Genomic DNA, 25,788 nt, shown 5'->3' with positions numbered 1-25,788 from the left:
ATGGTTTGAACAGTGGAAAGGCAGCATACAAATAAAATATGTATGTATGTTTAGGTATAGCAGCTTCTGCAGTTTCTATATCTAATAAGTATGCATAGTTAAACTTTGTGGCATGGGTAACAAGGATAATCACATCTCTACATAGTTTTAGATGTGCAATTGTATATGGATTCCATTTGCACATGATTGCTGTCTTGGACACAGAGGCAAGTGGTGTCCCCCCAACCATGCCAGCCCTTCCAAGCCACAGCCCTTGCCCATGATCTGAACACAGATTCTTCCTTTGCTCTATGTCCACTTCCTTCCACCTCCCCTTTGTAAGACAGCTATGTGAATGAAAGCAGACGGTGCCTTTTCACAAGTGTTCCTCCTGCTTCCAAAACCCATCTAACGCTAGTAAGAAAGCATACCTAATATTTAAATTTGCAGATGCCAGTCAGTTTGCAGATGCCAGTAATCATATTTGCCCCTCCAAACGCTTTAAGGACAAAGCCAAAGAATGAGAGAGGTGAAAAGGTAGGAAGCCAGTTCTAGCTAAGTGTTTGTTTTTTAAACATAATAATGTGTGCACACGGTAAGAGCTGTGATTGCTGAATAAGGCATTAACTTCTGAAAAGAAAGGTTAAACCAATTCTCAAGGCAAAAAGTGGAGCAGAAAGCCAGAGGTGCAATCAACCCTTGAATATTATTTAAGTATATACCACATTTGTATCCTGGTCTTTCTTCAAGGAGCTCAGGGCTATGCATCAATTTATTTTGTTCTCACTGTATTGTTATATAGCATCATAAGAACATAAGAGTGCTGCTGGATCCAAGCAAAGCACTGTTTTCACAGTGGCTAACCAGTTGCTTTTGGGAAACTCGCAAGCAGGACATGAGTGCAATAGCATCTGCCTGCTCATGAACCCCTGTGACTGATACTCAAGGCATACTGCTCCTTGTAGCACAGAACTAATATAGCACAGAGGTAATCACAACTAGCAGCCATGGAAAGCCTGGCCCGCCATGAATGGGTCTAATCTCAAGTTGAAACCAACCAAGTTGGTGGCCATCACTAATCTTGTGGCAGCAAATTCTATTGTTTGAGTTGTGTGAAAGCAGTGCTTCATTTTGGCAGTCCTGAATCTCCCAACCAGCTGAAATGGATAGCCACCATCGGTGTATGTGAGACACAAAGGCAGGATGAACCAACCCTTGCCCCCTAGAGGAAGGGAAGAAGTGAGAATATGAAGATAAAGGGGATAAACCATATGGGCCATGGATAAAAGGCGGGTTTTGAGGAGGGACTTGAAGGAAGGGGAGAGGTGGCAATACATACATATTAATGTAGGCAGTTCCCCAATTAGGAGGCAGCAGAATGGTTAGAGTCATTTAAGGAAGCAGGATATCATTGGTCAGGTGAGGGTAATGGGGGAGTCACAGGTGGAGATAGAAAAAGAATAAAAATATAGGGCACAACACCACCAAGAGATTGATTAGGCTGGAGACAGACTAGCTGGGCTACCCCTGCTCCCTGATTTTCAATCAGCACAAAATTAAAGTCAGATATCCTCAAAAATGTTTGCTGTGGCAACTTCTTCTTTTTTAAGTCATGGGGTGGGGAAATAAAAGCACACATCCTTCTAAAGTAGTTTACAGTTTGTAGGATGACTAAGTGGACAAGTACCCCTTCTACTCTGATTGGCACTGGTCTGTTATAGTAGCCATAGTCATGGGAAGAGGCACCTAATAAATGCTACAGCAGGACAAGAACAGCATAGAATAGAATCAAAGCTTTATCTGTGTCAGTGTACAGGCATCACAGTTCCTCCATAAATCCGCCAAACATTTAAATAATTCCAATTATAAACAAGCTGAGAGCTTCTTTGCTCTTATTGATCCTCAATGGAGTCCTCATTTACCCCTTAAAAATGGTGCACACTAGCAAGACTACCCCCTTCATCTACAGCAGCTTTCTCCAACCTAGTCCCCTCTAGATGTTTTGTACTATAACAGCCTCAGCTGGCATTGGTTAGTGATGACTGTATTTATAGTCCCAAACACCAGAAGATGTGGAAAACTGCACTACACCAATGGCCGACAACTTTCAGAAGGATGTGAGTTCTCTCCATCTCCATTGCTAAAACCCACTTACCCACTGATTCTTTGAAAGTAGCAAACTAGAGTGTAGGTGTCTTTTCCCTGGCGACATAAGTGGAGAAATAATATCATAATATCATCCTAGTGATGTTTGACTGGTGCTAATGAGAATATATGCAGGATATATGCAGAACATTTACCATCTGGGAATGCCTAACAGATTCTTGCATGTCACCCACAGGAAGAAGGCAAAGGAATGGTATTTCATGCTGTATTGAATCAGGGAGGCTGGATTCTGCAATTCCTTCAGCCCCGCCCCCCAACAATTGCTGCATGGCAACCTAATGACAGATATGAAACTATCAAAGAGAGAGACTAAAAATTAGGAAGTAAAATACAAATGAAGTTGAGCCCCACTCTGAAAACAGCTTTTGCAAATTTAATTTGGGTAATAAAAATCAGTCTGATGTAACCTATCAGGGAGTATAACAGGTTGTTGCAGAAAATCTCAAGATTTTTAATTTTTCTGCTTGTGGCCTTCTTTAATTCTGGGGCTATCTAGTACTGTAATATTAATAGAGACTATGCACAGTTGTTAGCTGTGATGTTTTTAAATTGTCCCTGAAAGAACAACTGTCTTATGAGGTTGATAGAGGGGGCTCTAATGGGATAAAATGCCTTTCATATATGAGGAATGATTAATTCTGAATGATCACATCCAAATAGACAATATGCAATAGACAGATGTCAACTCTGTGATTCAACCCTCAATTATACAATTTTACAGTTTATAATTTAATGATGTGTTCGGTAATAAAGTGAATAGTGCAAGATTAAATTAACGTTGAATGTGACATCTGATATAAATGACACTCCTGAGCTCTTAATTTATACTCACCAGAAACCCTGAATATCTGTAATTTGTAGCACAGCAAGGCTTATGGCATCATCTTCTAGAAACTAGTCAGTAAACAGTGGATGGTTCACAACTTCAGGGCTGGCAGATGGGCACATTCCATTAGTGCACCGTGTCTCCTTTCCCAGAAATTGATTCTTGGAGTGTTTCATATAAAGATGAAGCTACCATAAATCTTAATGTTTCGCACAATACATCTGATACAAATTCTGGCAGAGTCAAAATAAATAGCCCATCGGTAAAGAGAATTGGCCTTGACTGTGTTGGGCACAAAGTAGTCTGGTTATGCCTAGTAAGAAAATAAAAAATGAACCCAAGTTTGGTTTCATGGCATCCTTGTCCTGAAAGCAAACCTCTGCCAACATACTAGGGCACAGAAGGGTTTATATAAAGCCAGAGAGCAAGAGAGGGAGAAATACAGATATGCCAAGTTGATTCTGATATGCTTTGGATTATTTAACGTCCACCTCACTCTCTCTTCCAAGAGACATTGTTCCCAGGTGGACTCGTCTCAGCCAGACAGCCTACTGGGCCAAAGCTGATTAACTTCAGAAGTATAACTGCATCACTTATCTTCACTCAGTTCTCTGGACCAATTTACAAGGTAAGAAACCCTGAGCTATTAAATTTTGGTATTTACTTTGGTTTGGTATTTACAGCTCTATTACGATAGCAGATATTAAAGGAGGATACACTGTGAGCCCTTTAGTTCATTATGTGAAATTTACAACACCATATATTAATCAGTTTTATGGCTGGCTGATGAATTGCCTGATGCTGATGCCTTCATTCACACCCACAGTTTTCAGGCTAATATTTAATGCATCACACAGGGGATCAGCCTTGGTACCGCTAAAATCTACAGTCCCAGGCTATCTGCAGTATTCTAGCTATATTTCTTGGGCTCCTTGACTCTTTGATAAAGTTACTATTCATGAAGCCCTAAAAGTATGGCGCTGGATGGCTTTTCTTATTCTTCAAAGTTGCACTAGAGATTTCACATAAATGTTTTTGATCACTTCTCTTAGTTTAAAGCATACCCTCTGTTTTAAAGCAATATATACATTCACTATTTAGTAGCCATAGAGTTTATTTATAAATTTTCAGTAAATTGATCCATTATAGTTCCTGAATTTTTAAAATTAAGACTATGCCATGAAATGAATGAGAAGTCTACAGAGCTAAATTAAGACCTGTCATATCTAAAAGTAACAAACTTTTAAGAATAAGCTGGATGCACTGGCTCTGTTCAAATAATACACAATTTAAATGGTCATACCGTTTTATTATTATTATTAGCTATGTAGTACTTGGCTTTCCAATCCAGAGGTTATGGTAGCTGTGTTGTTGTTGTTGTTGTTGTTGTTGTTGTTGTTGTTGTTGTTGTTGTTGTTGTTGTTGTTGTTATATACTGCCCTATACATGGGGGTCTGTTTGGTAGTTTTTCAGTTTACTACACAATGGACAATTATTGTCAAATCCAAATACAGAAAAAAACCCTTATAACTCCTAACAGATGTATTCTAACCAAAAATCAAGCCATATGAGAAGTAAACTATTTCACATTTTAAAACAAGCCATGAAAAGGGTTTTACAATAAAACACCAGTTACAACTATTTTATTATGCTATGCAAGTTTTAAAAATGAAATTGAAATTAATATTTCATTGACCAAAATCCATTAATATTAGCATTCTTAGATGTTTGTGGAGTATTCTATTGCTTCAAAAATTGCTGGTTCAGTAGAAGGAAGACTTTTTAAAGTGTTCTCTTTTGTTAAGATTCAGTCCTCAGCACCATGGACAGAGATGCAGGTTTCATGTTTTCAAAGCCTTGAGGTACACTCAGAAGAAACTTTCAAAACTGCAGACTGCCTTATACTCAGAAATTCAGACCACCAAGTCAAAGATTTGGCAACCACCCATCCTGCAACCACACAAAACAACTAAGATCCTCTTCCGCTCTTCAAAGCCACTTCAGACTATAAATTGGCATCACTCTCTAGAACAGAGTGAGTGTGTGCCTGACCCCCATGTGATCTCCATATGTAAAATCACACATATGTACACTTCAGTCACAAAGTCAACACCCGCCCCCCACAAGTATGCAGGAATCACCCATACTGGATATTTCATAGATAAGCCATCTTTGGATATGCCATTTCATTCTGCTCCATGGAGAAGATGAAGGAGATAATCTTTTATTATTCCAATTTATTATTCCCCTCACTAAAATTTAATAATTTCCTCCTCTCCCCCCAAATAACAACAGAAAATGACCCTCATCTCCATGTTTTGTGAATGGGGCTGTGCACGGGATACTTTCAACTTGGCTTTCGTTATGACTCTTATTTAAGCACTCTCCATGCACTCTGCTAGCTCTGACCTTGCTAGCTTAACATTTGACCTTGCTGCTTTCACTTTGTTGCGCCTAAGTCCTCAACCCTTCCATGTCTTTTGCTTGGGAAAGCAGGGCTGGGTGGGTGGGGGGCAGGGTTTGCTAGCAGCAGAAGCAGGGTTTGCAGGAACGCCATTAGGCATCAAGCCCAGCTTGAAGGGATCTGGATCCTAATCTAATTGGGACCACGCTTTTTGAACAAGGTTGAACTTTAACCATCATTTACTCCAAACTCTTGCACCGTCACTGCAAAAACATAGCAAGCAGCCTTATATTGAGTCATACCATTGGTCCATCTAGCTCAGGACTGTCTACACTGCTAGTCAGTGACATTCCAGGTTTTCGGGCAGAAGTCTTTCCCAGCCACACCTGGAGATGCCAAGGATTGAATCTGGGCCCTTCTGCAGGCAAGCAGATGCTCTACCATTGAGAAGAAGAAGAAGAGTTTGGATCTGATATCCTGCTTTATCACTACCCGAAGGAGTCTCAAAGCGGCTAACAATCTCCTTTCCCTTCCTCCCCTACAACAAACACCTTGTGAGGTGAGTGAGGCTGAGAGACTTCAAAGAAGTGTGACTAGCCCAAGGTCATCCAGTAGCTGCATGTGGAGGTGTGGGGAATCAAACCCGGTTCCCCAGATTACCAGTCTATCGCTCTTAACCACTACACCACACTGGCTCTCCATTGAGCCAATGAAGCTACGGTAGGATTGTGGTGGGAGGGCTTGGTGGGGCTGAGAGCAGCAAGTGGGAACTGTACACAGAAAAGCTAAAGTGGTCCATATCCCAAACTGATGAAGCAACATTTCCCCTCTTATTGTTTTCCCGATATTCAGGTGGACTATAAATTTGGGAGGCAGAAGGCAGGACTGTTTTATCTGAATTCAGATGCATTCAATAGAGTGTGCAAATTTGCTAGTCTGTGAGCTGCTCAAATGATACCAAAAGCACACGTGACACAACTTGATAAGCATCATAACGTGGTGTCCGCGGAAGGTGATATTTTGCAATAATAAAGAGATTTGGTCCCCTGTTCGTAATTACCATACCTTCAAAAAGAGGCTCAAGCCCCACAGAGGAGCAAACTACATGTTTAGGACTTCATCCATGAACAATTCCACCATCAAGGCCAAATTCTGCCACTTACCATTTATCATTCGCTTTGATTAGGTTATCTTTCTCAAATGTCACATCAAATACAGCGTTACTGCAGTGAAGCACAAATCATGCTTTTCTATATTATCCAATTATTACCTTGCTTGTCTGCCAGATCACTCCCATAAATATGCCTTTTTGACAAATTCCACTGAGGAACGTTTCACATATAAAAGACCAAACAAATTAGGGTAACAGAATACCAAAATGACATTGAATACACTCTCATAGCAGAATGCTTCAGATTCATGGAAATGTCTTGGTAATATTAAATTGTTATAAAACAAAAGGCCAACGATACTTCTGGATACGCAGGATCCATCAGCCGCCGCCTCCATCAACTGTGCACAACAGAGTCTATTTTGCGTCCCCCCACAGTCTTTATCATCCAGGAGGACAGGAGAAGGACAGGACTCGAGGCAGGTTAAATAAACTGTTATGTGACCCGCATGGCATACCTCGCCTATTCCTGCTAAGCATGGTGCATACTAATCTGATTTAACTGATTTTTATAGAAGATGGTGTTTATTTATAAAAGTATTTATACACTGCCCTCCCACAATACATCAGGTGCGCATATATATATATATATATATATATATATGCACACACACACACACACACACACACAAATAGTGGTACCTCGGGTTACATACGCTTCAGGTTACATACACTTCAGGTTACAGACTCCACTAACCCAGAAATATTACCTCAGGTTAAGAACTTTGCTTCAGGATGAGAACAGAAATCGTGCTCCGGAAGCGTGGTGGCAGCAGCAGGCCCCATTAGCTAAAGTGGTGCTTCAGGTTAAGAACAGTTTCAGGTTAAGAACAGACCTCCGGAACGAATTAAGTACTTAACCTGAGGTACCACTGTATATGCATGCAGATCATTAAAATGGTTGGATGCTCAAGGAAAATTTTAAACAGCTGCATAGGCATGTCGGCATAAAAGAAAGGTATTCAAGTGCCACATGAAAGTCATGAGTGATGATCCTCGAAGAATCTCTGCTACAAGAGTGTTCCACAGCATAGCACTGGCAACACTGAATGCCCAACCTCTGACTGAGGCCAGCCTCTGTTGCTTTTAAAAATCCAATTTGTTTCCAGCTCTAATTCAAGGTGCTCAACATTAGTGTTTATAGCCCCAGACAACTTGGCCCATCCCTGCCAGGTAGGATTGGTATGGAGTCCCCTTCTTTGTCTTCTCTTTTTTTTTACATGATGGCGTATGTGCTGCAAGGTGAACTGATGATCAAGGCTGCAAGGTCCGGAATTATTCTAAGGAAATGGAGATAGTGAGCGACTGCAGCCTGGCCAGCATTTCACAGCATACCCACCATTGAGTGAGAAGAAAAGGTGAGTGCTGACGTTGTTGCGACTGGCATCTGCCCTCCTGGGCTCTGGCATTTGCCTGACCGTGATGGATGTAAACGCTGGACCAGTTCAAAACTTATTAAAATAATGCACATTTTCAATCTTTCATCGGGGACATCAGCTAGAGCCATTTCTATGTAATGAAATCCTATTTTAACCTTGGCTAAAATTGGGGAGGGTGGCAGCAGAAAGTAAACAAGACTTTAAAAAGCAAGCATAGCTACTTTAAGATGCAGTTTTGGGTATCACCAACTACAAACGGGGAAAATTCCAAGCAAGAGCAAACTATATCACCAGCCATGCCCACAGCAGGTGTTGATGCTACCAGGAAAGTGGGAACACCTGCATGTTAATTTGGGGGCCTGGATGAGCTCCTGAAGTTCCGTAACCTGGCAGATGAAGCTGATGTATGTGACTTCAGGATTCCCAGGGTAAAATACACCTGCATTTTCCAGGAGCACTTTCAGTTGTGGACAGTGTAGGCCACTGCCACACATGGATGTGGCCTCAAGAGTTGCTTTCGCTGCTGCAATTGACATAGCAGCTTCTCCACCTCCATGTTTCAGACCACATGCAAGTAGGATTACCTGGGTCTCTGGACATCTCACTTGCCCTACACACGGCTTCCTTGTTATTAACCATTATCTGGTCCTTTGCACTAGATACAGATATCAAAGTACCTTTGCTTGAAAAACAAGCTGATTGTAGATTGAATATGTTGTTGCAGTTAGTATGCAGAATATATGCTTTTAAAATACTTTTGTCTCAATTCTGGATTAGCAACGAGCTGAAACGGGGAGCGTTCTCCACGAGCACTTTCAGCAACAGCTAAAAAATGGCCCTCCTTTCTTCAGGAATGTGGAAAGGGGCAAAAGTGTGTGTGCTCATTTGGAGTGAGGGCAATGCTCTGTAAGCAGCATTGATCTCACTCTCTGTTGGCTGTTCTTTCCCTGACTGGCATTTTCACGCAGCCAGATCTGATTGGCTATCATCTTATATTGGCTGAGATCATTCTAGGAAGGAGAGGAAGCCCCCAAATAAAAGACACTGTTTGCGGAGAAGGGAAGCTGGGTGAAAACAGTCAGGAAGGTACATTTAGTAGTGTAAATGTTTAGAGCAGCCTTTCTCAACCTGTGGGTCCCCAGATGTTGTTAAACTACAACTCCCATCACCCCTAGCTAGCAAGGCCAGAGCTCAGGGATGATGGGAGTTGTAGTCCAACAACATCTGGAGACCCACAGGTTGAGAACTGCTGGTTTAGAGGAACTCCAGAACTAAAACAAGTCAATATTTAAGATCTGAAATGCTGATTCTGCCTGACCTACTTAGGATGCATTCAAAGGGTTAGAGTAACCAAGATATCCACCCTCTGTTTTCCTTAAAGATGAGCCGTCCTTTCTTAAGGAAGTATGCAAAACTCATCCTTGACTGACACTCTCTCCCCGCCCCTCTCTCTCTCTCTCTCTTCATGGTCAGGTTTTTCAAACATAATCTAAAGATGAAGCAAGGAGCTTTGATGGAAGGAATCTGATCAATTATTCCTCTGATGCCTGCTCTTCTGACCTTTTTTTCTCCTTTAGAGACTGTGCTATAAAAGCCAGGGAGCTTGTTTGACCTTTCTTTGCACTTACATCATAGTCATTCCCCCCTAAAAAGAATACATGATTTATTACATGCATATAAATGGCATCTCACTGCTTCACAGCTTCCAGTATCTTTGTACAATGCAATTACAGTTAGCATAATTCTTCAAGAATAGCTGAATGGACAAAGCATGATGACCAATTTTATTTGAAACAGTCACAAAAGCGATAGGGCTGAATATAGCTAAATATTTGGCTATCCTGACATGGTCCACAAAAATCATCTGGCTAACACAGGAGGGCCATATTTCCAAAAGCTGAACATGAAAGTGAGCAACTACAGTCCAAGACTTCAAACAGGTTGACAACAAAGCTCAAAACCATTGTCTGGGCAAAAGCCTGACATAGCAGGGATGTAATAGGGCATGAAAGTGAGCAACTACAGAGGCTTGTATATAGTTCTGTTTGATAGGTCATGCCCACTGCCTGATTGGATGGTAAGGACCCTGGTTTGGTAAGGACCTATTACATCCCTGCTATGTCAGGCTTTTGCCCAGACAATGGTTCTGTGCTTTGTTGTAAACCTGTTTGAAGTCTTGGACTGTATCAGCTTTATGCAACCTGGTGCCCTGCAGATGTTTTGAACTTCAGCTCCCACCATTCTTGCCCAGTGGCCATGCTGGGTGGGGCTGATGGGAGTTGGAGTCCAAAAAACATTTGAACAGCCACAGGTTCCCCATCCCTGGGCAATATAGAATGACCTTCATGACCTTCAGCTTTATTTCTGCACCTTATGTAGGGGTTTTGTTCTTGGCCCCAGCACACATTGGCGGAGCATATATAAGCACCCTGTCCCATTTATTTTGCCCCAACCCCATTATGCACTCCAAAAGGATCTGCGTATCGGCGATCACACATCAATTGAACGTATCTAAAATGCTCACTGCCTGTATATGTATATGTGTGTGTGTGGAGAGAGAGAGAGAGAGAGAGAGAGAGAGAGAGAGAGAGAGAGAGACTTCTAATGGAAAACAATAGCACTCTTTTTCCAATTTGGCTCATGTTGTTACTATGACTCAATATATGATTCTGATTTATTAAGATTAATTTTCCCTAATGAAAACAAAACAAAACATATATAACGGCCCATCTGGGTAAATAATTCTTGAAAGTGCTTGGAAGAGAAATGGCACCTGCATATCCAGAGACGCAGCACATGAATCATAACCAGGCCTTTTAGGGTTATATATGTGCCAGCACGAAAAAATAAGAGACGTACAATTTACATAGTGATTCAGAACTTTTGTTTCAGAATGTTACATTCGTGTTTAATTATTTTACATGATCTATGTCTTTGGCAGAAACCCTCCTGCTGTTTTTAACGCTGAAGCACATTAGTAATCCTTAGTTTAATTATATCTGAAGTTGCTATATTTTCCTACAAACCAAACGGAACATCTGTAATTCTCAGGTACATAAAATTCCACTGACTGCTCTAGAAGGTGTAGACATTAAATACATTTTGGACCAGCTGTTAAATTTTGAGTCTAAAGAACTTTTAGATAATGCTTCCATGGAAAAGAAACATGCATGTGTGTCTATAGATTCATTTCCCTGTTGATGACAAATCTGTCTGGTATTGCAAAGTATTGTAAGATGTACATCTTTATCCAGAATTTCCCAAGTGGTTTGGTGACCCTTTGTGGGATGTTGCAGTTTGGCAGGGAGCAAGCCAAGAAATAATAAATGAAGTGAGAGTGGCAGCTTTACCACACCTGATGGTTGGACCAAGCCTGTCATAGCTCTTCCATTTACCCAACATGTCCCTGGGGAGAGACACACTCCAATGGGGCAGAAACAAAAGGAGGCACACCAGTTTTGTATGAAAAGGAAAAGGCACATGCAAACACTGCTCTGCCCTCCCTTCTGTCTTGTTCCTGTGTACCCAACAGGTCTTGGGGCATTCTGGAGTCTCTGCCCTAGATTGTCTCCTCCATGGGGATCTACCAGTAGGGTTGCTCAGCCTCGCTCCAATTCATGTACATTTTAGACGGTCCCAGTGAGCCAATTGATGGATCTTCATCCATGGGAATAAAAATCTCAGCTACATAACAGCCCTGATTTCTTTATAGTTTTTATGATGCACAATATATATGTGCAGATTCAGAGAGATGTGATTCATTTTGTAATAACGCTTCTAAAGACACGTCATATACTTGCATACAAATCAAATGACTTCATTCCTGTACTGGCAAGAATCCCCCTGGTTACAATTAGTGCTAAAATGTTCATGGGGAACCTTCCTAGAAGGCAGACACACAAATTATTTCCCATTTCATAGTAATTAACATAGAGATTGAAGATGAGATAACTTTAAACTACATAGCTTCAACTCTCTAAGAAATAGTGGGGGCTTATAGTAAAAGGACAATGTGATAAATTATAGGTGTGGGACCATATTGTAGAAGGGGCAGGTCTTTAGGGTCTGTGATCTCCAGGGGATGGATGGACCAGAAAAGCAAAGTGTAGCTACTCATGATTTATTGAGCTTTCTATATAAATGCAGGATCAGACCCCTAACTCCACCTGCTCTTTCCTGGCAGCACAACCACCATTTCCCAGTTGGTGCATCCCTATAGCCCTCTTCCCCAAGGCTTCAGAGCTTGAGGAGTGGAAGATCCAGGTCTTGTGATACCCTGGGGCCACTCCCAATGGCCAGGTCCTCCCAAATCCTAGTCCAAGAGAGTTGAGAAAACCAGATAGGTACTTCTTAGGAGTCCCTCTGCCTCCCAACAGATAGGGGGAGAAGGTACTGTAGAAGTGCCAAGAGGTGTTCTCTGCTCCTCTATCTCCAGGAAGCCACTTTCCACACCTCTCATGTTTACGCTTCTGAACCCTTCATTAGGTCTTGGGCTGGTGGTAGCAGCTGCTCCCTGCCTTGCTTCTTCCTGTACTGACTGAGCAGCAGCAGTCTTGGCTCCTGGATAGGTGAACTGGGGCCGCCTTGAAAGTCACAGCAAAAGCTGTTCTACTCAAGACAGTGCCCAGCAAATCCTTACAACAGTCAGTTTATCCAGATAAACACATCTAGTTGTACAGAATAAAGCTTTAGTTTTAGCTTCTTGCTACCAACTGATGATGTGTATACAACTAGTTTTGTTTTTGATAGACTTTCTCACTGTCTTTAAGGAGCAGTATTTTGAACTGAAGTCCAACAGGACAACTTCCTATGGCAGGGAGAGAGGACCTGGGACCTTTGGTGTGTTCTTAGACTCCAGCTCTTATCATCCCTGACTGCTGGTCTTGCCATCTTAGGCTGATGGGAGGGGGACTCCAACAACATCTGGACACTCACAGGTTCCTATCCCAGACTTTGGACTTATCTTCACACTAGGGATGAAATGATCAATCTATTTCTGCTGCGTAAATTTCACACGTTCATTTGTAACACATGTCACTCTATCCCACTTCCACGCTAATCTGCCTTAAAAAAAATCTGCATAAAAATTCATATTCAAATAGGCATTTTAATGCATTTTCTCACAAATAGGATCTATAAATTAATTTTCTTCCAAAAAAAGTACAGTGAAGTAAACATTTCTCAATATAGTGTGAAACAATGCATTTTCGCCTTTTTTTTGTTTAGTTGAGAACAGCACTGTAATACGTAGAAAATTGCAAAATCTGAATAATATTGACATTTTGGCCCACACATTAGTTTGAGAGGGAGGGATCAGGTGACTTCACATTGGAATTTGCCATGTTCAAATTCCTCAAGCATCCTTCCTCCACATGCAAGTTCTCCCATATTCTAAACCTTAGTAAAATGAACCCCAGGCTGCCTAGCTAGGGAATGCAATGGTGGTCTAGGAACACATGACTATCTTAGAAGGCACGACTGAAAGTGAGAGTGGCTGTGTTATTTATTCTAAATTAAAATAAACTGGCTCAGAATATACACACACAGCTTGGCGTGATTTCTCCAGTATAGTTTATACATCATTCTTAAGGAACCAAAATATAATAAAACGAGATGCAGGGAAACCCAAATATAAGCTTGGTCTCTGAAGATTTTTTAAATGAGTCACTTCAGTTTGAAGCAGCACATGATCATAACAAGAACCAAAGTGATCTCAGGACTGATGGCACTGAAGCCTGCAGGGCATGTTAGCAGAGAGACTGCCTACAGATCTAATTAAAATGCACCCAGGAATAAAGTAAGAGGAGGAATCTTTTCTGCCTAATTGGTAAGAGAGGAACTTACTCTGCTAAACTGCTGATGTAATTGGAAATGCCACATACTGGTTTAGCTGGACACAGTGATCAATCAGACATTATTCTTTGCAGTGGCCGTGGAAATGGCTGTGTCACTTGTGGGGGTTAACGAAAGCGCAATCCTGAATGCAAACTTCTTCAAGTCATGAAACAAAGGCAGCTGCTTTGCGTGTGGCAAAGCACACATCTGACAGGGACTGGCATAAACATGACTTATTTATTTTGCACTGCTTTCATATAGCCTTGTTTTAGTGGTCTGTAACTGCCCGTGCCCTGCAGAAGTAATTGTTCCTCAAGGGCTCCTCCACTGCTCTTGGAGAAGTGATTGTTGAAGGTGATGAGGTGATTTAGGTAGGAAAACCTCTGGTCAAATTAAATCCTTAAATATAGGGTCCCCAACTATGCCATCTTATTGTAAATAAAAAAACAGGTTCAATTTCATGGGCTGTTCTAGAGAAAGAGAGCAGGTGGTATGGGTGATTCCTGAATTCAGTGCCTAGAGGTAACAATGGGCTGGATGAAGGCCAATAAAATGCAGCTTAATCCAGACAAGACAGAAGTGCTTCAACTTTAGGAGAGCAGCCAATCTATTTTGAATAGGGTTTCCTTGAAGAAAGGTTCAGAGCCTAGGAGCACTCCAGGGTCCAAATAGCAGCTAAGGAGCCCCCTACTTGAATACATAGTAATTCTATCAGCCAATAAATAGTATTGCAACTTTGCTTTCATAATACGAATGTTGATAACAACAAAAAATGTATAGTGCTTTCACGTGTTTCAAGTGCTTCACATGGATTTTCTAATTACAGCCCTGTAAAGTTAAGGGATGCGGGTAGCGCTGTGGGTTAAACCACACAGCCTTGGGCTTGCCAATCAGAAGGTCAGCGGTTCGAATCCCTGCAGTGGGGTGAGCTCCTGTTGCTTGGTCCCTGCTCCTGCCAACCTAGCAGTTCGAAAGCACGTCAAAGTGCAAGTAGGTAAATAGGTACTGCTCCGGCAGGAAGGTAAACGGTGTTTCCGTGCACTGCTCTGGTTCAGCAGAAGCAGCTTAGTCATGCTGGCTACGTGACCTGGAAGCTGTACGCCGGCTCCCTCGGCCAATAAAGCGAGATGAGCGCCGCAACCCCAGAGTCGGCCACGACTGGACCTAATGGTCAGGGGTCCCTTTACCTTTAAAGTTAAGTCAGTATTATCTCTCATTTTGCAGATGGGGGTGGGGACTGAGGCAGAGAGACAGAGAAAGCAGCTCACTTTAATCCAGCTAGCGAGTTCATGGCAGAAGTGAGATTTGAATCACAGACTTCAGGGTTTGTACTTGAATAGCTTAGCCTGCTATGCTACACCAATGCCACATTCAACCATTAACCACAAGAAAGGGGAATATATTGTTCTTCCAAAACTGTTGAACTATCTTCAAAAACTGGGGGTATATGCCAGTATATGTCAAGTGTTTAATGGGGCTTCCTTCCCAGGTAAATGTGTATAAGGGTTGCAGCCATAATCATCTTCTGAGTGTTAGCTTTTTATTCATAAATTAATCCAACCTTAGATAAACACCCTAAGAAAACGGCAACACATGTTTGATGTTATGCTGAAAGCGTTAAAGAGAAATTTAACAACTTCTTTGATGCTTTGATCTCTGAAGAAATCTCACTAAAATTATGATCAAAGTAATTTATATTACTTAACAACAAATCATCTTAAGGCAATAATAAGCATTCTGTTTAATCCACGCAGTCAATTACCCACTACAAATCTCCATCTGTTGGGGGGAAGGACTTCACTTAAGGATCATTTTCTCTTAAAGGTCAACAGAAAGTCACAGAAAGAATCTCCCCTACAAGGAGGTAACAAGTCTTGGCAGCCATGATATATTGCACAGGATGTAATGTCATTTGTGGAATTTTTGTTTTGCGAAGAGAAGGTGCAGTTCTTAGTATACTAGTGCTGAAGAGACGAAATCCAAAGAGTTACACAAGGGTCACTCAATGGCTTGGACCCAATGGGATGTCTGACGTTTTCCCACTTGTACGACAGGTCCCTATGTCATACTACGAGCAATCTTGGAAACTCCACTCATTTTTTGTTTTTTGTTTTTGTTTTTAAAAAAGGTTTACTGAGCGGCGTGAGGTGGTTGTTGGTGCTTTGCCCACACTCCCCTGGCCATACAAAATTAATCATGTTGTTCTTTGTCATCACGAAGAACTCCTAGATGACCCTGTCTTACATCTCACAACTGGAAGAAAAAGTAGCTAATTTGAGCCATGGTTTTGCATGATATACACTATTCCTTTCCACACTAATCAGCGCAATCAATATTACAGCCAGTAGCAGTTGTCAAAAGTTATACCTATTCTCTAATGGTGAATGATTAGGGAGGAGATGCTACTCTGTCATTACAAACTCTGCAGATGCCATTATCCACGTTTCCTCAAATTGGACAAGAAAATATGCTTACATTAAATGAAAATCGATTGCTGTTAAATGTGGTAGGTAGCGCTGGCTAATTTGGATTGACACCATCTATGCGACTTGCAAAGCAGTGGATTGAAGGAAGAGTATTATGTAGCCATAATATATTCAGCACTGACTAGCTGAAGTTCTGTGTAGACAGCCATGCATAACCCACAGAGCTCAAGTGAATCACTTAAGCAGGCGCCCATTCATCATGTTTTTGGCATACCTACTGGCAGACCATCTTTTTCTTCTGGATTGGGAAAATTAAGAATCACTTTCAGCAAAACTTTACTGGCTACTTGTAGTGCCACTGGTTCCAATGTGGCCCTGCTGTAGTTCATGCAAAGTATTTCAGGTTGTTGTTTTTTTTAAGGCAATGAGCCTTTATAAACATAGTGCAATTTCATAGAAACCTACTCAGAAGATAGAGAGTGATAAATGCAAAACTACTGGAATTATGGGTCATAAGCAACTGTGGGAATTTGTCATGGCTGGATGCAGCCTTGCCTGGTCAGCTGACATACACCAGGACATATTTAATTCTTTGCAGAATCCAGGTTCGTCAATATGTACAAGCTTCTTATAATTACTACAAATTTCTGTTTCAATTCCATATTTCCTTTTAGGTTGAATGTGAAACTTGAGTACTTACCTGATTAAATTGTTGCAGTTTAGCAATTAAGTTGCTGACGTGTGGGTCCATTCCTCTGACTTTCAATTCTGGGTTATTAATTTGTGCCTTCATCCCATTGGTAACCACTCTGCTTGTATAACTGCAATAGAAAAGGAAAGGAAGACTTAACATTCAGGTAAATGTCCTTTACTTTTTAGATTCAGTAAACGCTTTGGAAGAGTCTACCAAGCTAAATACATATAACTCCAGGAGAGTCATGACTAATATCCTGATTTTGTGTGTGTGTGAAATACAGACTTAAGAAGGTGCAGCACAGTTTCCGTAATCAGGTATGCAGCACCCTGAACCTGCATTTATCTACAGAACCCTCCCCTGCAAAACAAAACAAAACACAAAAACCCAGAGTATACAGTAGGATAATGCTTTTATTACAACTAAAAAGAGCAAGCAAGCTTTTTAGTTCTTCAGAATCCTGTCAGACTGAAGATTTCTCAAGCACCTGAAAATTTGCCCACCATTTTGCTACCTTTTGATTGATCCTAATAAAGCTACTGCCCTACTTTTTTATTTGGATTTTTTAATATAGAGCTGAATACTGGAATACTCAGTATAGGCAAAAGGAGGTACTTCTTCACCTAGTGCATTGTAAAACTTGCACTGCAACTTGGATGGCTTTGAACGTAGGCTAAAGAAGTTCATTGAGACTAAAGCTATCAATGGCTACTGGTCATGATGGCTGTGTACAACCTCCAGTAATGTCAAAAACAAAGCAGAAAATTGCATGATTATTTACATATTATTGACCAAAAAATCAGCAATAGTAATTACTGCTCATATGCACTCGTGTGAGTTTCATTCTTGACATGAAAATTGTGGCGATTTCGACTCCTATTTCCACTTATAACAGAATTCTCTAACATCCCTAGTTAGAAGACAATTTGCAGACTCATATATATATATAGAGAGAGAGAGAGAGAGAGAGAAAATTCAAAGCATCCGTAAACCCTCAGCTCAGAAATTCTCTCATTGATGCATACTATAAATTGCTTTGATTGTAAATTATATTCTTCCATTAAATGAACTCATTTGATGATTCATCAGGTGGTTGTGATCCTGTTCACCACATGCAGTGACCAACTCTTTTGCTAATTATGACCAAATACCTGAGACAGGTATTGTGTGCCCTTAACTTCTGTGACACCAGGGAGAAAAAAATGGTAAGAAATAGAAAAGGAAATAATGAGGCAATTAACAAGATATAAATTTCAGCTTGTTTGGTGAACAAGTGGTTGAAAGTGTGGCCTGCGCACAGTCAGCCTTGCCCGTATGCCCAGAAACATAGAAGCCATTAATTCAACAGATAACAGAGCACACCAAAAATGCTTGGCATGCCGTCTCCCTTTAATTCATGGAGAATAAATAGGTTTTAATCCAGGGAGGGCTGCAAATCATAATATTTGTCGGGCATTGATAATCATAACTCATCATTTTCTAGCACACATTGGAGAGCAGGCTTCTGTGAAGTTTAACAGCGCAACCTGCTCAAAAATAAATCTGACTGGGGCTCCTAAAGAATTGCAGTCTAAATAAAATAACTGCCTGGCTCTTTGGAATTACCTTGGCTGCAATCCTGATTATCCTGGGTACAGAATGCAGGGTGCAGAGTGATTTTATTAAAAGCCAGTATAGCTCACCCTTCTCTCACCATATACCTTGGCACCCAAACACGAGTGGCTCTCCACAAAGCCCAGATGTTCATTTCAAGGAAAGTTCTTCCACCTTACACTTGATTTATTTATCACACTTAAATCCCACCTTTCTTCCATATATCCCAAGGAGGCGCACATGGGATTCTCAAGCCTGCTTAGTTTCAACGAGGACCATAGGCCTTCGGGTCACAGCCCAGGTACCGCACCTCCTTCTCAAGGTTCCAACACTCAGGCTACTCTCAGTGGAAGAAGCACTAAGTCATATTAAGGTGTTAAGGAGGAGCTGCTTGCCGAATGTCAGCCACAGAGGTCTTCTTCCTGAAACGACTGCTTAGGCCATAACTGAGCACACACTGGAAAAAGCTGGTGCTAAGTGCTCAGGTGGAGGAGGAGGAGGAGGAGGAAGAGGAGGAGGAGGAGGAGGAGGAGGAGGAGGAGGAGAAGCAGCAGCAGCAGCAGCAGCAGCAGCAGCAGCAGAGTTTGGATTTGATACCCCGCTTTATCACTACCCGAAGGAGTCTCAAAGTGGCTAACAATCTCCTTTCCCTTCCTCCCCCACAACAAACACTCTGTGAGGTGAGTGGGGCTGAGAGACTTCAGAGAAGTGTGACTGGCCCAAGGTCACCCAGCAGCTGCATGTGGAGGAGCGGGGAAGCGAACCCGGTTCACCAGATTACGAGTCCACTGCTCTTAACCACTACACCATACTGGCACCAAGAGCAGCAAGAGAGGACTGCACAGATCTTTAATGCAGGGACAAGGAACTCCCTTATTTTCCTATTTAAGGCTACATTTCCTCAGGGGTAATCTGTTGGGGGCCGGGTAGATCCAGAAACAAACATGGGTGGGGCCAGAGCCAAAGGTAGGTGGAGCTGACAGCATCACACCATCCCATCTCCCTCTGTTGGTGCCTTCCTCCCCCTCCATCCATTCTGCCCCACTTGTCCACCACCATTAATACATGTCAGTCCTGATTGCTTGCAGGGGGCTTTTCTCCCTCCTTCCATTGCTCCACCCATTTCTATCCCTTGGACGCTACTTCTCTCCGCCACCCCACAGTTCACAGCAAAGCTTTCCCCTGGGATGAAGAAGAGGAGTTTGGATTTGATATCCCGCTTTATCACTACCCTAAGGAGTCTCAAAGCAGCTAACAATCTCCTTTCCCTTCCTCCCCCACAACAAACACTCTGTGAGGTGAGTGAGGCTGAGAGACTTCAAAGTAGTGTGACTAGCCCAAGGTCACCCAGCAGCTGCATGTGGAAGAGCGGGGAAGCGAACCCGGTTCACCAGAGTACGAGTCCACTGCTCTTAACCACTACACCACGCTGTAGCAGCCACATCTCTGTCTCTCTTCAGAGGGAGGCCTGGAGAACAAGAGTGGACCTGGAGTATCCAGAGGGCAGTATGAGGAAGCCACAGGTTCCCCAAGGCTGCCATAACGAGCCAACCTGCATCTTGTGCACAGAACCACCAGGGCTGCAGTCATGGTGTGCAGCGCTGGGTTGTGACCATGCCTATGGCTAAGAACATGTGACTGAAAAAGCCTTCTTTCCCTGCGTACCTCTTCCCCTCCTTTCTCACTCTTTTGTTTCCCCTGTGTCTAACTGTAGATTGTATATGGGTATATCCTTAAAACTGCTGCAATGCAAACGAGTCCTTTTTTATCACCCCTTCCAAATGATCTCACAATATTTAATGGGTTAAGTAATCTATCTGAGCATCATATTCATAAAACAGAATCACAGGCTTTTTCTTTTTATCTTTTTAAGCACAACTAAATAAGAGGCAATGTCCTTAAGTGCCTATTGAAGAGGATTCGCTAATTTTCCAAATCAATGAACCTGTGAGGGATTTTCAGTATTCGACGGTACAAATCTTACCCTAATTTAATTATGTAACTTTTGCTAGATCAGCACCACCTTTTGCAAAATACTTAGGTTATGCCATATTGAATGTCTTCATATAAATTACTTGTGGTTGGCTGAGCCAAAATCTGAAAGGAAGAAAGAAAAATCGAGTGCTTTTTATTTGTTTTGTAGGGGTCATTCCTAACGTTTGTTAAGGACAAATCCTGAAGCTGAGGCTCCAATACTTTGGCTACCTCATGAGAAGAGAAGACCCCCTGGAAAAGACCCTGATGTTGGGAAAGATGGAGGGCACAAGGAGAAGGGGACGACAGAGGACGAGATGGTTGAACAGTGTTCTCGAAGCTACCAGCATGAGTCTGACCAAACTGCGGGAGGCAGTGGAAGACAGGAGTGCCTGGCATGCTCTGGTCCATGGGGTCACGAAGAGTCGGACACGACTAAACGACTAAACAACAACAATGCCTGAGCTAAAGCAAAACAAAACCTCCACTCTGCAATAAAGATGAGCAAGTTTACTTCTACTCACATTCAACTGGTTTATTCATTCCGATTTGTTCTCAGGGAGGTTTGATGACGTAGCATCAAAGCAAGTGCTATTTCACACTTTCCAGTACATCTCCACGCAGGGCTTGATATCATGGAGAGCTCAACCAGTCAGTGTTGTCAGTACAGTGGTACCTTGGTTGTCGAACGGCTTGGCTCCCAAATGCTACAAACCTGGAAGTGAGTGTTCTGGTCTGCAAATGTTTTTCAGAAGCCGAATGTCTGATGCAGCTTCCATGGCAGGAAGCTCCTGAAGCCAATCAGAATACGCATCTTGGTTTTTGAACTGTTTCGGAGGTCGAACGGACTCTCAGAACAGATTAAATTTGAGAACCAAGGTACCACTGTACTGGATTAGACAGAACACTAGTCGGACGCACTATAAGGCAGCTTTGTATGTTATCCTGCTCCCATGAACTGCCTGTGCATCTATTTGGCCACTCTTGGATGTGCTCAGCTGGCTGGACGTCTGCTTGATCAGCAAGACAATCCTTATGTTGGGTGCCTGAAGCCACCAGGTCAAGCTGCAGTCAGCAGAAATAACAGATTTCATTGGAGATTCCTAAGTAGCCAGAGGTCAGCTTTTAAGTTCACCTACTGGGAATGCAGAGCGGCATCATTATTCTTCAGGTCATTTCTCATTAAGGAGCAGGAATTCCATCCTGTCCATCTTAGCCTCCATCCATTAGAGGTTTCTGTGTTGGCTTTTGCCCTGGCCATGAATGTAATTATTATCAAAAATTAATAGGCTCCAGGTACACATGGACAATCAGCAATGCACAGATCTGTAATCTTATTTCTCCAAAGAATTCTGGAAACCCTTAATGAAAGCTCATGAAGTAAATACAAGAAACTGCTTGTAGTGGGTGGGGTGGGGGCGCGCGGAAACAAATGTAATCAATGAGTGTCCATTTTGAAAAGAGCAGTGTGCTGCCCACATCCAAAGAGAAAGTGAAGAACAATGAGAAAACTGGAGATGGTTATATGAGCTCTGTATCAAACTTAAGCATAGTAGGGGATCAAAGTTGTCTACACAGGGAAGGACAGGCAAGTTCAAACCTGCCTCCTGTAGAAATGGAATAAAGCAAATATATCTGAGACGTAGAGGCTGCGCTTTGTTAATACTGCACTGAAACACTTCTCTTGACAATCAGGCATCTATCCAGATTTTAACTGTGTTACAGCCAATGAGAAATAGGTTTCCATCATCGCCATCAGCCAGCCAAATCACCGATGTGCTTCAAGCACAGGACTTGGGAGTCTGCAATCTGATCTCTGCAGTACCTGTGTGGAGCCTCACTGTCTTTATGAAATTTCATAAAAGTGTAAGTAACGTCTGCAACAAGGCTAAGCACTGTAATACCATACGCTCCCCCCTCCATAATTCAGCCCCCTCTCTCTAAGTTTAGAAATATTTGGGCACCATTATCTACAGAATCAGGAGATGTGCAAATATGGCAAACTGGATCAAGCAAGGTGAAATTTCAGCTGAACAGCACCTGAGCTTTCGCTCTCTTTATCCAGTGGGAAAACCTTTACCAATCCAGTAATTTCTAGGGCTTCTCCTGTTTATTGAACATTTATCCAGATTTGATTGCACAAAGCTTATGTGATAGTCACCGAGCGTTCATTCCAATTTGTTTGTGGGGATGTTGTAAGACTATGAGCATTCATCCTCTTTTGTTTGCTTAGGGGTTATATGTCTTCCCATCCATCTACCATTATCCCATACTTTTTCCCATCACTTTCCTAGCCACAAAAAGTTTTTGTTTTTTTTCCAAGTTATGCTAGAGGGATAGAGCACTTCAATCCACTTTAATTGCACAAACTTACTTTTATGATATATAACTGGATCCTTCCTGTAAAATACTGACAGCCTGGAGGCAAACCAAGACATAACACACCTAATCATAGAATTGCAGAGTTGAAGGGATCTCCAAGGGTCATCTAATCCAGCCCCCTGCAATGCAGAAATCTCAGCTAAAGCTGTCAGAACCATGGGATGGAAAGCCAGCTGGCTTGGCCCTAGCTGGAGCATCTCCCTTCTCAGCCTTGCCACTGCAGAGATCCATTAGTCATCCTCCTCCGATGTGTGTCCGCGACTCATGCTGCTGCGCATGCAACAGCACACATTACTCAGCAGAGTAAACACACAACAGATCAGGCTCGAGGCGTGGATACTATACTAAACTACGCGTTTATTATGCATAAATCAGGACAAAGAAAAACATGGCCTCTCTCCTTGTCGTTCTTCTTGGAGAGAGAGAAAAAAAACACAATACAGAGCGGATGTTCTGCTCACGGGACTCCAGCAATCTGTGCTGGAATATAAACAGACATGTGGCATGTAACAATCCCACATATCTGCAGCAAAGGTGGAATGGAATTCCCAACAGAAGCATCCAAGACAGATGGTCATCCAACCTCTGCTTAAAAACCTCCAAGAAAGGAGAGTCCACAACTTCCTGGGGGAGCCCATTCCCCTGTCGAACAGCTCTTACTGTCAGAAAGTTCTTCCTGATGTTTAGCTGAAATTTCCTTTCTTGCAACTCGCAGCCATTGGTTCGAGTCCTACCCTCACAAGCTTGTTCCTTCTGATGATCCTTCAGGATATTTGAACTGGGACTGATCCTAAGACTTCCTTTATGCAAAGCATGTGCTCTGCCACTGAGCCATCGTCTCGTAAGAAAAGAGATTCTGACCTTTGGTTCAATCCATTTGTGGCGTTTCATGTCTTCATTCTGCGATGCAGGAGCAAAGCAGCTTATCTGTGAACCTTGCAGCTGCTTTCACATAGTAAACAGCAGCAAATCAGGACACCGTAGGCAATCCAAGTCGCCTCACGTGGTTGTGCCCTTCATGCACAGCACTGCAAAACATGCATTTGTCCAGTGGACATAGCACATCTTTAAAGGTGCACATCAATCTTTGAATATCTAATCTTTAAAAAAGGAAAGATAATGTGTAAAGCAGCCCTGGGTGGCAGGGCGAAGACAGGAATTCCTAATGGTTCCTCCTTTGCTAGGGTGAATCTTGCCAACAAAAGAGAATTCATTCAGGACTTCCTTCTGTTCAATTGTTCTCACTAAGGACTCAAGACTCAAAGTGCCCTCTCTCTGATAAGCAGTAGTAATTAATCTCCCAGCTGTACAGTAAAAGAGTGGAAATGAAAAGTCTTTTATTGGCATTCTCATTATTTAATGATAATTAGGCCCTGGAGTGCCATAACTGCCCCCAATTTTTATTTTACAAATAGCAGTCAGAGTCATTGCTCTTCCTACAGCTGTCTTAAAAATCTGTTGCCAACCCCCAATTGAATAGGATATAATAATAAAAAAATAGGCAAGGGCACAGCAGTAGTTCATGCTATGCAGAAACACGCATGATCCAGGGACACACAAACATTTTACTACTTTCAGTTAAATTCTCTTCCCTGCAGATCTCATAGTTTTACTTGCAGAGGACAGTTCAAAACTCCTATATGGTGTCATGGTCCCCACTGCCAGCACTGAGCTAATATCTGAGCATCAAAGGATGGAAAATGGTCAAGGTGACATAAATGACTTCATGTCACCACCCTAACACATTCTGAGTCCTCCAACAAGAGATCGACAATTATTTAAATGCACAGTGAGGGCAAAACTCTGAAGTGCTCCCCTTACTGGTTCTTCCTGTCCCTTAAGCCAATCCCTTTTACCTGGACAATATCAGAACTCTGCATCTGGCTGAATGATGGCGGAAAGGTTAGTTACAGAAAGTAATACATACCAAGGCGCCACAACACTATTAATCCTCGGGATCTGCTCTTGGGGAAAAACTGGCTTCTGCTTCTACACTGGTCCTCTTCTAAAATTACATTGTGTATTCAGAGCATAAAGAGAAAGGGGCAAATGGAACCACAGAAATGAAGATATGGTATTTTATTTAGCAAAAAGGGAACCAGTCCCAGGGTGGTGGTGGAGAAGGAGAAGAAACCATAGTGAATGCTTTCTGAGCATGCATGGAGTAATTCATGACAGTCAAGAGCAAGCCCAAATCCTTGCATGGTGGCTGGTGATGGCAGATGCAGGGCTTTTTCTCAACTGGAACTCAGCAGAACTAGGTTCTCTAAGGTGGGCTCCATTGTCATTCTAAGGGAACAAGGGAGGTGTTCATGGTGAGTTCCAACACCTCTTTTTCCAGAAAAATATCACTGGGTGGATGGGTAATCAGGACAGCATGGTTTGGTTGTGCTCAAAGAGCTAAAGCAGGCATAGGCAAACTTGGCCCTCCAGATGTTTTGAGACTACTATTCCCATCATCCCTGACCACTGGCTAGGGATGATGGGAGTTGTAGTCCCAAAACATCTGGAGGGCCAAGTTTGCCTATGCCTATGCCTGAGCTGAAAGTGAGAGCTGGACCATAAAGAAGGCTGATAGCCGAAGAATTGATGCTTTTGAATTATGGTGCTGGAGGAGATTCTTGAGAGTCCCATGGAGTGCAAGAAGATCAAATGCATCCATTCTTAAGGAAATTAGCCCTGAGTGCTCACTGGAAGGACAGATCGTGAAGCTGAGGCTCCAATACTTTGGCCACCTCATGAGAAGAGAAGACTCCCTGGAAAAGACCCTGATTTTGGGAAAGATTGAGGGCACAAGGAGAAGGGGACAACAGAGGACGAGATGGTTGGACAGTGTTCTCGAAGCTACAAACATGAGTCTGACCAAACTGCGGGAGGCAGTGGAAGACAGGAGTGCCTGGCGTGCTCTGGTCCATGGGGTCACGAAGAGTCGGACACGACTAAACGACTAAACAACAAC

At 42.4% G+C, this 25,788-nt stretch overlaps 1 protein-coding gene across 2 annotated transcripts in view; it reads right to left on the bottom strand.

The window, feature by feature from the left end:
- Nucleotides 1-25,788, bottom strand: part of LOC310762565 (glypican-5-like) — a 389,042-nt gene that overhangs the window by 150,141 nt on the left and 213,113 nt on the right. For both annotated transcript variants that reach the window (XM_083613806.1, XM_083613807.1), the window contains one exon: nucleotides 16,887-17,007. In XM_083613806.1, the coding sequence (XP_083469932.1) occupies nucleotides 16,887-17,007 (121 nt within the window). The remainder of the gene's footprint in view (nucleotides 1-16,886; nucleotides 17,008-25,788) is intronic.

The sequence above is a fragment of the Podarcis filfolensis genome (assembly GCF_964270895.1).
Source record: "Podarcis filfolensis genome assembly, chromosome: 5".
NCBI classification, from domain to species: Eukaryota; Metazoa; Chordata; class Lepidosauria; order Squamata; family Lacertidae; genus Podarcis; species Podarcis filfolensis.
Note: the sequence above shows the minus strand (reverse complement) of the source record. Positions and strands in the feature narration are given on the sequence as shown.